Raw genomic sequence first — 12,834 nt, forward strand, 5'->3', positions numbered from 1 at the left:
TTAGAAAATGTCAAAAGTGAAACTTTTCAACAAATTGATCCGACCAAACAGTTTTTGTGTTCATGTTGATTTTTTTGATTTAGACTCTCACTGGCTGTGCTACCCCCTACAAGGATTGTTATCCCCGGTACTATTAATATGAAAAATTAGCATTCTGCTTAAACAGTATGCCACATTTATTGCTTAAATGCTGGGTCGATCTGAAATGCGCTTTACCAACACTTGTACTATATTTAGCTGGATAGATGTTTGTTGGTACATGCTGGTCATGATTTTCTTTTTGATATGTACGATACGTACGTAGCACTGCTGCTTTGCTGAAAATATGCAGAAACCACGTCTCCTGAGATTCAGCACCTTCCGTTCAATCCACATCACATTTTTGTGTCAGCCAGCCAATAGCATTTGAAGGACTTCTTATTAACGATTTTTAATGCTTCCCCAATATTTGAGACTATGATAATAATATTGCTTCATTTGGCCCAAGCTCAGCCAAAATACAGAGGAAACCTTTCTTTCACAACAAATATTGAAGGCATAGTTGTTGATAGATTAATGTGAATTATTGAAAGACTGAATAATTGAGGGGAAGGAAAACGTTGTCCAGGCGGGACTTTGCAGTCATCAATCTTATATTGCTACTTAAGATACTTAATGATAGAGTTATATCTCCGTAAAAAGAGGGCTTATTTTCAATGTTGGGCATTTAGACAGCCCAAGCTAGACTAGGGAGGAGCCACGCTAGACCACAAAATGAACTTCTTGTTACATGCCATAGAGAATAAATGATTAGGCCATTGTGTTAACCGGATCATTAATAGAACGATTCTGCCACACTTATCTGAAATGCATTTCAAACCAGGCGGTCCAATCAAACCTCTTCAGTGCAAGCTATCACAAAAAGCAACAAAAACACACTCTGAGTAGAAGAATGTAAGCTATTTTTCATTTAGCTTTGGAAGCCAGAATAGTAGATGGAAAACCATGAGCTTCAAAGAAGATTTTCCTTATTGAGTATGTCATTACCAGAGTATCAAATAATCAATGTATTATTGTCACGTTATACTGCCTTTCACTAGGTTATTTTCCTGTACTGTAAATCTTTTTTGCAGCTTCCTTGCCTACCTCAAAAAAATCTAATTGAATAACTAATCATCTTTTAAAACCACTTAATTAGTTTTCACAGATTTTTGAAGCAATTGAATAATCATTAGCCATCCGCTCGTCCTCAGCCAAAGTCAACACATTTCATACTTACAATGTTGGCTAAATTTTAATTGCACGTTATCAATCTTGAATTACTTCGCACACGAAAAAATGATCGAAAGGGCCCTTCCCTTGCTCAATCGAACCTTGTTCATGAATGGTTATTGGACCTATAATTACTACGTAGACAGCACGGTTATCGTCTTCCTTTGAATTATTCCATGGCTCTCAAAATACGAGTATGATGGACGTTATTGGTCCATTAAATGGTCGTGGACCACATACCAATCCCCATTTCTGGAACACGCGTTTTTAGAAGGTAGCTATTAATTAAGGAGACGTTATGTAACATTGTTTGATTTGTTCTGTGTTGTCAGCTACCGAGATCAGCTTTACCATGGAATACATTGAGCGCCCTCGCTTTCCACTGACGCAGAAAAAGACTCCCGTTTTTATTTGGAACAATCGCTTGTTAATGGCAACGTCAAGCCGATCCTACGCTTTCGAGAGTCTTGAAAGCCGTTTTGGCATGAGTTTTCTATATAAGAATGATCGCGTTGTTCTCTAAAGCCATCCGAAATCTACCTTCAAAACGAGAGGTTCAACTTGAGCTCTTCGTGCTCTTCAATTCATTTGGTAACAATGATTTGGTTCTACATGGTTTTGATTCTGGCCAACATGTTTCAGGCCTCAAGTGTGCCTCTCGGAAAGTTTTTATTCGCAAATGGCATAAAATATGTGTGCGTCCACTCCTTGGGTTTGAATTCAAATATTAATCATAAGGTGGCTCAAAACTTATTCTACACACCTGGGATTTATGTCAGTTGGTCCAATGGGTTTCGAGTTTGTCTCAGACCCAGCTTTGAGGTGTTTATAACCCACAATACCTTAAGCAAGATCGAAGACATTGAATTCGAGTTGAGGGATCGAAACATCCAATCGTCAATAATAGTTGTGGTTGGGCTCTCCAACGCATCTTTGGAGACGGTCCAGGATTCATTACGAAGCTATAATGCTTCCAGTTTTTTCTATCTAGGGCTATTGGATACTGCATCAAGAATGGAATATCACCAAGTGATCACATTTCCTCTGACCAATGGCCATGTCATCCAAAAAATGAAATTAGACGCAAATGCCAAGATCATTGAGGACTATGACCTTCAAGGGGTGGATATCACCTCTCAATCCCTCGATTGGCATCCCTACACAACATATAGGGCCAATGGAACTACTTTTGGACATCTTATCGATATGACCCATCATTTGTCTGGCATGTTCAACTTCACTCTGCGTTCGGTAAAAGAACCTCATGATGATTGGGGACTCCAATCGGAGTTTGGCAGGAACTTCAGTGGCGTTCTAGGTAATGTGATCCAGGGACAAGTGGATCTGAGTCTGAGTCTTTGGATCTGGAACCTACAACGGAGTATTTCAACAGATTTTTGCATTGTAATGAGTGATTGGCAGCAATTTATATTAGTGCCTCAATTGCCCGAAGTGGACACTACTTTGTTCATGAGACCTTTCACTAATGAGTCTTGGATTGCAATCGGAATGACGTCATTGATAATCGTTATTTGCGTTGTTTTTCCAATGTCCATTCGACGTCTCAATGAATCCACAGGCTATAAGATTATCTCCACTTCAGGGTGGTATTTCTTTTTGCTTTTGAACGCCTTTTACGGAGGAGCTTTGACGATGTTCTTCGCCAATGAGCCAAGTGTTCCATTTTCCACTGCTAAAGAAGCTATAGCAGAGTATCCATCATGGATTATCAAGGTTCGCGAAGGTAATGTTCGAATTGCAGTATATCATGTGATAAAAATCAGGTAGACACATTTGTTTTTGTTTTTTTTGAGCAAAACATGGTGATGTAAATATGTTTTAGCACCTTTAAGAAGTGAAAATGAAAGACGTTTTACTGAAAATGATCATTAGAAACATTGCTGTCATATATTAGTGAAACATTTGATGAGAGAAAAGTGCAGTGACAACGTCCTTCTCGTTCTTTCTAATATCCTAGGATGCAGATTTTGATGAACGTCTTCAATTTGCCAAATTGGAACATCTTATCTAAATGACATTTTAACAGCCACTGGCATCAATTGATATCAAATCCAAAAATAATGCATTGGCACATATTATTAGTTCGTTACTCAATGTAATCCCTCATCAGGAACGTCATCACAACTGTGCAAATTATCTCGTTATATCAACCTCTTTTGTGGTTTTACAATTTAGCAAACCTTTTTCTTGACGCCTTCCCCTTATATTTTATCTTGCAGGCTACGAGTTATCGATTCTAGCCAATGTGTCCCCTCAAAAGCCGGAGTTCCAAGTCTTGTACGACCGTTTGAGGAGCAGTCCTGGCCAGTACCTTTATCCCAGATATGAGGATGCTATTATTGAAGCCAGAACCAGTCAGGTGGTGTTCCACACCTTTGCCCGACCCTTTACTGCTTTTCTAAAACAATACCCTCAGTTCAAAGGCAATCTAAAAGTTTTCGCCAAGCAAAGACCTCAACCGTTAGGCATCATTTTTCCGAAGAACTCGCCTTTGGTCCCAATATTCAAATTGGGGATTCGACGAATGAAGGAGAGTGGTTTGATGGATTTTTTGGCCAAAAAATGGGAAGGGTCTTTTCGTCAAGAACGATTTCAAGTAGATGTCATGGTCTTGAATGGTGGTCAAATCATTATGGTTTATGTTCTGATGGGATTGGGCTACAGCCTTTGTCTCGTTTGTCTCATCATTGAATGCATTTGTATCAAGTCAAGCAAAGTCATATGGAAATTTTTATCAAGATGTTAATGATGAAAAAAAAGCAAGATTAGTAGATGAAAGAATTAAATCAAAGAGCATAATATTACTTAGAAAGAATGTCACCAATTTCTCATTTTTTTGCCATTTTATCATCGTTCATTCGTTGCTGACGGCCAATTGTTAATAATTCATCAACATACAAAGTACATTTTCAATCTCATGAACACAGCTAAGTTATCTTTGTTGTCTTTTGAGTTGCAATGCGTTTGCTAAAAAATGTTTAATTAAGTCCCCTAAAAACCATCAAAGTAAATATATTTTCAAATTTAAATCACCTAGTACATATTGAAAAACATTTCTTCTTTTTTTTGCTTTTCTTCTTGCTGCGAGCCCCTGTTTTGTTTTTAAAACATTTATGGCCGAGCGACTCTGGCTAAAAGTAGGCTGCGTGGTTTTTGAACCAACAATGCGTTATCCTAAACAGAAAATTATCATTCAGAAAAATGTTACCCCAAAAAGTGTGGCTATCGGACGGACACAGTCGAATTAACAGAAACGATATTCCTCTTTACCAAGAAAACTTGTTTTTGGAATAATTTGTGCCATTTGATTGTTTTTGTTGGTTCCAGCATCGATTTCAAAACCGGGTAAATTGAATAAATGTTCAAGAATTGTTTGTGCTCAGATTATCTTCAAAATCCAATTAAAATTGTTCTTCGTGTTCATTTTGTTGCTCTTTTATCTCATCTAGTACTATGTCATTTGCATTTGACTCAAAAGCACGGCCAGGTCGCTTGATCACTCAAGGAACAAAATACACCTTTATTTTCAATGCTTAGAGGTCATGAATGAAGCTCAAATAGAGAATGACGGGTAAAAACAGGTTATGGTCAGAAATGTAGCAGAAAAACTTATCAAAATACACACACTAACGAGCTCAGAAGGGCTCCAAGGGCTTTATTTGCCTGCTATGTAAAGCACTATAAACGTTATTTTTGCGTTCAAAAGGGTTTTTGTACTTGAAAAGTATCAAGTCACATTGCTTTAAAGTTTTCCAGGATAGTAGCAAACCAAAAGCCCGACCATTTACCCCATAACATCTTCAATTCAATTAGCAAAGTAAACGTTGTCAAACTTTATTATGTGTCTGATTTGAATTGGAAACCCAACATTTGAGACAGTGGGTGTCCCTGAATATTGATGAATGACCGTTTTTTACCTTCATAACAAGAAATAGTTATCGTAAAACTAGGAAAGTTCGAATTCATTCAATATTATAAATAGCCAAAACTGGACATGTGCCTCCCAAAGTGACTAAAATTGCGCAGAAAATCGTTTGAATACCTAAAGAAATTGTTAAAAGAATTATAAAAAATCCTTGATGCCCGAAATTTGCGATTATTGTTAAAAAGTCTTTCCTGCAAATTTTCAGCCTGCAAATTTCACCCAACCATATTCATTATACTTCATCAAATTCTTTTTAATTTTCGCGATAAGTCGTGTGATGTCTTTATGCCCTTTTTTATGAAATATTAGTGAGTTCCATTTTAGTGGTTTGTTCAATTTCATAGTAAAGTAGACTTTATCACCACTGATTAGGTGGTAAAGGTGATAAGGTGATAAAAAATGGCCGCCGGTGTTTGAAATGGCCGATGTTGATTGTAAAAGATGTCAAAGACAAGAAAGAGCATATGGGTTGGATGAGTTTTTCAAGTGTCCTTTGCTAAAAAGCATATTGATATAGCATTGGCTGAAATGCAAAATGTTCCTCAAATATTTGATATTTATACTGTTTGATGAATGATTGAATTGATAACAGTATCCATAGACCACTTGCAGTATCCAAGCCTAGACACAACAATTACATTTTTTTTTCAGTCATCAAAATGGTTATTTAATCCGATATGACTTTTTTAAATGCAATTGTCGTCATTTTGACTTTAAAAAGTTTAGGTCAAGTGGCGTCCCTGATTCCAATCGATTGCGGTGGCAAAATTCAAACTCGATCACACACCAATGACGTTTAGTGGTTGTATCTCACATTCGATGCAAAATACCCATCCCAACGTGTCAAAACTGCATACAGGTAGGGTTAAAAATGAACGGAAGTGATCGTAAATAACAGAAAAAGATGATTAAGAATGAAACAAAGAATTATATTTCCTACCAGTTTTGGCCAGTTTTTTGGCCATTTTCTGGCATTTTTTGCCACTTATTTTGGACCAATTTCTGCCACTATCTGCCACCAATTTCTGCCAGGTGGTAGAAAATGGCTTTTTATTATTTCTCATCCCTGCGCGTGCTTCGAGACGACGTGCTTGGTCGCATCTTCTCAAATCAAGTTAAAACCAACGTGGTTTCACACACGCACGCAAAAGTTGGCGTTCACGCACGCACGCGGGAACTGCCGGAACAAATAAACTGTGCATCAAATCAACCTCGTATTAAAGGGAGGATCAAGGACACACATTTTAACCCCAAGAGAAGCAAGTGCTTCATTGTTTTGACTAACCTGGATATTTTTTGGGGAAAATTGTGAACCTTTATATGTATTGCAATTGACTATTAAAACCCGGTGGGGGAAAAAGCTCATGGATATTTTTGAAAATGTATTGTTAAAGATACCTTCTGCACCTCCTTTATATACTGCATAGTTCCTATCTTCTTCTAGTTTTGTCGCATCAAAGTAGCTTCTCTCTAATTCTCACATTATTCCTGCTTGTCCTGTAGCCAAAAGCTCAAGCTTTTCCTGAAAATGTAACTAGAATCTCAATACTTTACATAAAAGAGCAAATAGAAAATATTTGCATTTTAGAGGTCTCTTCGCTCAGAAGAACCAAATTTGATCTAGAAACCTGCATTGTTAAGGGCACTAAGTTGAGGGTCCTTTGTTTTTCAAGATTTTGAAATAATGAAATGTATGCAAGCCTTTGGTAACTGCCTCAAACTTTTGCAAAATTAGTTTCACGTCAGTTTTTTATGTGTCTTTTTTGCTTTTAGAAAGGCTTGTATCATTGAGGTTGAGATTTTTTTTCATGAGGAAAAACTTCTTTCGTGCTTCCAAAAGAATTTGCCAGTTATTATTTGGCCTTCAAAAAGAATTTTACCTGTGAGCTCTACATATCAGGGCAGGAGGCACCATGGACAAGGCAAGAACCTACTACCTGGGGAGAGCAACTTCAAATCCAGGTGCTGGAGGATATTATGGTATCATTTTCGTCTTCATCTGCATGTTGTCTGATATGGAAGGAAAGATAACCCTTGCAACCCCCAAAAACTAGTTAATAACTGTGTTTTGGAAAGTTTATGTGCAATTTTTTTGCAAATTCGGTTGATTTTTATGCAAATTTGGTGTCAATAAATACCTCATTTATTTGCAAGTTTTGGCCGGCCCTATTCAAATCATAGAGAAAAGTCCTAAATTTGATATTGTAATATCTCTGAAATCATTCTTGTCAAAAAAGCTATATTGGTTAACATTTGATTATAAATAACATGGTCAAGAAATTTATGATCAGCTAAAAGAACTTTTCAAAACTGGCATTGATTTCATTGCAATAGGCTAACAAGTGAAAAAAAGGATTTCAATTAATCAACACAAATTGCGACGAGTTTATTTTTTTTAAAAGAACACATAAAATCGAGACAACCGCAAGATATTAAATCCAAAACAAATGTTTGTCAAAAAACAGTGTTTTTTTAACGGGTGGAATCTTTTTTCGTTCATTAATAGGTTGAAAACAATAATTATGGCAACCAAAACTTGGTTCGTGCACAATTGCGTTTCAATAGTGCATTCAATTTTTCAACTCTCTCATCATACCGCCCTGATTGTCGATCAAGTGTTGACAATCTAGAAACAGGTGGGTGAAGCTTGACAAAATACTTGGGTACATTTTTTTAGGCAAACTTGTTGATGTAATAGGGTGAGCCAAGACTATAAAAATCGAATTGAGTCGCAAATAGTCTGGAGTCATCACTGACCACTGTTCGTCGTCGTGCGTTTATTCGTGAATCGATTGATTTGCACGAACAAACCAAGATGAAGTTGGTAAGTTCATTTGAATATATTCTGATCATGATTCGTTGAAAGTTATCAAATATATCACTTCACTTTGTCTGATTTCATTGGCAATATCATGTTATTGCGAATGCGTTTCAACACGAAAATTTTCATTCAAAACTTGAAGAAGTCAAATTTTGACTTTGTTTCTCTTGAAAGTAGAAATAGAGGAAAGAAATTATGGTTCCAAAAATGGCATAGGGTTCCTCCCACTTGATATGAGTAAATATTTTACCTACTGCGTATCACCTAACACTTTTTTACCTAAAGCAGTATTCCTGAAAATAAATCAGCCTACTCTTGTAGGTGTGTATTATGGATTATATTTTGTGGCTAGAGTTTTAGAAATTCAAATTCGTTGACTTGGTTATTTTTAAGGAAAAATACTCTAAAACAAATGTAAATGGAGTATGTTTCAGTAACTTGGAGTTATAGGATTTTTTTTTATTGAATTGCTCGTTGATCTTTGTCTCGACGAAATATAGAAAAAAAATATTTTTACTTCTCAGCAGCCCTGTTTCATACTTTATCCAATCTTTCATTCGAGGAGTATTGTTTAGTCTGCAAATGCATATCCTCGTATATCTGTATCTTGATGGTGCAATTCCATTTAAGATTACCTTTCTTTTGCCATTTGTGATGAATTGAAGGTCCTCCATCCAATCCAATAATTGTCACTTTTGCTTTAGCTTCTAGTTTTTACCATCCTCTTTGGACTAGGGTTAGCCGCTCCAAGTGGCAACCAAAAGATATCAGAAAGCTCCGGATCCCTTATTTTCATCCCCATTTCACCCAATCAACTTATTGAACTGTTCCAATATTTGAATGCCGGTCCCTACTCCAAAGAGAATACGGAAGACTATTCCACCTTCATAGACGTTGAGACCGACGAGGATATACTCAAACAGGATGAGCCTGTCCAAGAAGGCCCAGAACTCTACTCGTAGTGCAATAGTGGTAAATGTATCAATTCTGAATTGACAGTCAAATCAATGCTTTTATCTACAGAAACGGCTTGGTTCCAATCCGGGAGAAAAGAAGTGCCGAGCCAGAACCCTTCTTCCTATTGGCCAGACTTTTCGGTTTTCGTCCCACTCGTCGATCTCGTCGATTTAAGGGTCGGCGACATTTTGGATAAAGAGTTGACTTCGGACGAGTTGAGAAACTGATAAAAAAAATGTGATTATTTGATGGCGACCATTGATTGGATTTCTGGTCAGGATTGTAAATATACCCTATTTCTGACTCACTTATAAACATACTGTTTTTTGGAATGTGACCAAACTTGTTCCTCGCGTGGTCATTTTATAGCCTTTTTCCAAACCATTGGTTTAGGGTAATAACAAAGGGAATCAGATTACCTGCCGATTTTAACAATTATTTGAAAATACTTTTGAAGGTATGGACTGCTTGATATGTCTTCGTGGAAAGATGTTAATCATCAAGAGGGGCTTGTTATTTTATATCAACTTTAAATGCCAAATCATTAAAACTTTGCAAAGAATGATGATAGTTTCCCACTGAAAGCCAACTAGATTTGTTCCTTGACATTTCCTAATCATAAAATTTGCTCCAGTACCATAATGAATATGTTTTGGCAAATTTCTGCTTGCTCCAAATGTGGTTTGGAGAACAAGTTCATAGTGGAAAAAATAGTAGGAGAAATTCATGACTACATCTCACCAGTTCTTTCTTACGTTTCCAAGAAAGTTGTAGGAACTCTATTCTGGATGATTTCAATAATACTTCATCATTCAAATTCTTGAAAGTTCAACAATGAATATAACCATACCCAAGAGCTATGGTTGAAACGCGAACATACGCTTATCAACTGGTATTTCCTTAACAAAACATTTTATGTAGTACTTCTTTCCAAAATTGACAATCAGTATATTTTGGTCAACGGCCATATCCAGGTACTTCCAAGATCACAGGGCACCATTGTCTACTTAAAAAATTGTTTTAGGGAGACCTTAGATCTTACCTTTGCAATTCATGAGAGTACTGTAATTCATTGAATAAGGAAGAAATAGGTGATTGCCTTGTTATTCTTAAAAGCATCAAACCGTCGAATTCATATTCTGAGAGAATTGCAATTCATTGAGTATCATGCTTTATGTCAGTTACCAGGCAAATCACAAACTCGTTTTTAACCATTATATTTTATTACTTGATTTCAACAACAGTTGCAGAACATAGGCTCCTTTTTCCTTGAATCCCTTTGAATGTTTCTCACAATGAAGTTCACTATTAAAGAGATTCTCAAACATTCGTCTTTTATCGGATGGCACTTGAGTAGACAAATGTTGAAGTGGAAAAGGAGAAAGGAGAGTGCGAAAACTTTCAATCACTAACAAGCATTCGTCGACGAAGATTCCCCGGCATTCGAATACAAAGGATAACAACACCACGCTTGATGAGAATATTCGATTGTCACTCAAAGCCACTTAAGCTTTGTTGGCAATCTCGGTTTAGCGTTCCGAATAGGAGACGATATTTCCCCTTCGAACCTTGCAAGCAAAGCACTGTCTCCGCTCCAATGGTTTCAGGTTCATTTGCGTGCAGTACAACACAAATTTTTGGCTCAAAATGCGATATGAAATGGTTAAATGGAACGTCAATGAAACTTTCTCAATCCATACATATGACTCCCATGTGATTGCTTGTCAAGCTTTAGTGATAAGAAATAATCTATTGTAGAGGCTTCCAGTTGGTTTTTGAAGAAATATTTGCTTAGATTTCCTTTGTTTCAAAGCAAATCAAAGAAGAACAAAATCTAATTTGAATCAAGATCTCCGATCAGAGCAATTATGGCAACTCGACAAATGTTTTTTTCATTGGAGTGTCAATGTTGGTGTCACTACAGAGACAAGTATATATACCGTGACCAGGGAAACTGCAAATTTGTGAAATATCGCCAGTTCAGGGCATTTAAAGTGATTTAAACTACCAAAAAAGCAAACATTGGACGCGGCTCTATCCACCAAAAATATTGACAGGATGACCGCCAATCTCCACCATACTTGGATGATTTTTTTTCAATAATTGTCAACCGTCATCTGTGTCAAAATGATTCCTTCAGCTTTCTAACATGAATATTCCAATTTTTGGACATTTACTTAGGCTAACTTGATGGTTGTCAATGCCTTTCCTCCACAGCATTCGGCAACAAAGCTCAAAATCTGGGAGACAAGCCATATGTTTATCTGTTATTTTCCTTGGATAAACTTTTTAGCATACTAAACGGGGGGGGGAAAAACGTTATCAAAATATATCTGTTTTAAATGAATACAATTATTGCTGGTTTTATGACCCGGAGGTCAGGTGGACAAATTTTCGACATTTTGGCACCTCAAAGTCTATTCATTTCTTTGGCTTCACGTAAAAAAAAACGTTCTTTGAAATTCTTCATTTTACAAACCGTAACAATATCACTAATTCAAAAGCCATTGTATATGTTGTAAACAACCACGGTTCTTTCATTTGAAATTAACCTACATATGTATCATTTACATGATCAGCTTCATCCATCAAAAAGGAAAGGAAAAGTAATTAAATGAACAAAAGTGAGAACCAATTCTGGTTTTGCCACTTGGAGTGGGACGCCCCGATGGACCCGATCGACCACTCTTCGTTAGTGTGTATGCGAGTAAGTATTTATTTCGAATAGCTCTAGAGTTGCAGGTTGGTGCGAATGGGAACATGCGTTCGGTATTTTCAACAATCCATTCCAGCAAGTGGGCTTGAAGCCATAACAACGAACAACGTTCTGAATTTGATCATCTCGCCCATTTTCACCTGAGGTCAAAAGTGATTCCTGAAGTTTTCAGCATTTTCACTCACACACCACCGGCTGGCGAGCACTTTTCGTAAAATATGGCTGTTTGGGGACCTTAAAGGCCAACACTGTCCTTTAATAGAGCCCAATATTTGCATCATGGTGTACATAATGTTTTGTTTTTAAGCATTACATAAGTTCTACAAGTAACAAAGGGTGACACGAATACATCGACATAGTCTTTGCAAGGCTCCAAGGTGACCGAATTTCAAGATGGTTGCCTTTAAAGGTCAAAATTAGGCAACACATATTTTTTGTCAGTAAACGTGGCGCGCTGAAAAAACTAGTGTAAATATGGTTTTCGAAGAGTTATGTGTATTTGGTTTCAATGAGTTTTTGTTGATTTTCAGAATTTCAATTGGTTTAGCCCATGTGCCAGATTGGCAAGCTTGATGAGCTAAATATTCGTTTAGAAGTAACCTATAATTGGGGGGTTATACCAAATATAATGATGGGGGACAATCATGATATCATCATAAAACCCGTTTGCTGGATTTGAATTGATTGATCTTGCCATCAAAGGAGCAAAAGAAATCAAACAGAGCTCCAATTTTGTGTCAGAGAACTTTACGGGTTATGCCCGGTCTTACATTTTCTTGTCTTCTTTTGATCCTGACAGATATTAATCAGGCCTTGGCTCGTGCATGAGTTCGTTATGATGTTAATGCAACTCTCTGTTTCATTATCTCATTCTCTTGGGTGATTACGATAATTGCGTTTTCTTCCATGTGTCTTGAATTCATATCCAAGATCTTTGATTAGCAGGAGCTCCATGTATAAACATTTCCCAAAAAAGATTGATCCTAATAATCATATTGCAAAAAGCTCATTTCCCTTCACTTGGAAATAGGCTGTGATCATGTCAACGAAGACGATGTTAGAGACCTCTAAAACTTGTGTGCTTTACTACTATTTTCCATATTTGCATTATCTTGAACCTTGAATGTGGTTCTTTTTTCATTT

The 12,834-nt window shown here is 36.8% G+C and overlaps 2 protein-coding genes across 2 annotated transcripts; both read left to right on the forward strand.

Moving 5' to 3' along the window:
• The first annotated feature begins 2,102 nt into the window (after positions 1-2,102).
• LOC131890241 (uncharacterized) lies at positions 2,103-4,671 on the forward strand. Its single transcript, XM_059239550.1, has 2 exons — positions 2,103-2,995; positions 3,492-4,671. The coding sequence occupies exons 1-2, from the start codon at positions 2,266-2,268 to the stop codon at positions 4,016-4,018; spliced, it is 1,257 nt and encodes a 418-aa protein (XP_059095533.1). The 5' UTR covers positions 2,103-2,265; the 3' UTR covers positions 4,019-4,671.
• A 3,196-nt stretch (positions 4,672-7,867) lies between these two features.
• Positions 7,868-9,282, forward strand: LOC131890016 (uncharacterized). The gene is made up of 3 exons (XM_059239277.1): positions 7,868-8,021; positions 8,723-8,976; positions 9,042-9,282. Exons 1-3 carry the CDS (start codon positions 8,013-8,015, stop codon positions 9,169-9,171), a joined length of 393 nt encoding a protein of 130 aa, XP_059095260.1. The 5' UTR covers positions 7,868-8,012; the 3' UTR covers positions 9,172-9,282.
• Positions 9,283-12,834: the final 3,552 nt, after the last annotated feature.

This window comes from Tigriopus californicus, chromosome 11 (assembly GCF_007210705.1).
Source record: "Tigriopus californicus strain San Diego chromosome 11, Tcal_SD_v2.1, whole genome shotgun sequence".
NCBI lineage: Eukaryota > Metazoa > Arthropoda > Copepoda > Harpacticoida > Harpacticidae > Tigriopus > Tigriopus californicus.

Excerpts from the sequence above, each read along its gene's own strand:
- LOC131890241 (XM_059239550.1), top strand. The coding sequence starts at position 2,266 with ATGGAATATCACCAAGTGATCACATTTCCTCTGACCAATGGCCATGTC. Across the intron at positions 2,996-3,491 it reads GATTATCAAGGTTCGCGAAG|GCTACGAGTTATCGATTCTA; the intron begins GTAATGTTCGAA and ends TTTATCTTGCAG.
- LOC131890016 (XM_059239277.1), top strand. Across the intron at positions 8,977-9,041 it reads GAAGGCCCAGAACTCTACTC|AAACGGCTTGGTTCCAATCC; the intron begins GTAGTGCAATAG and ends TTTTATCTACAG.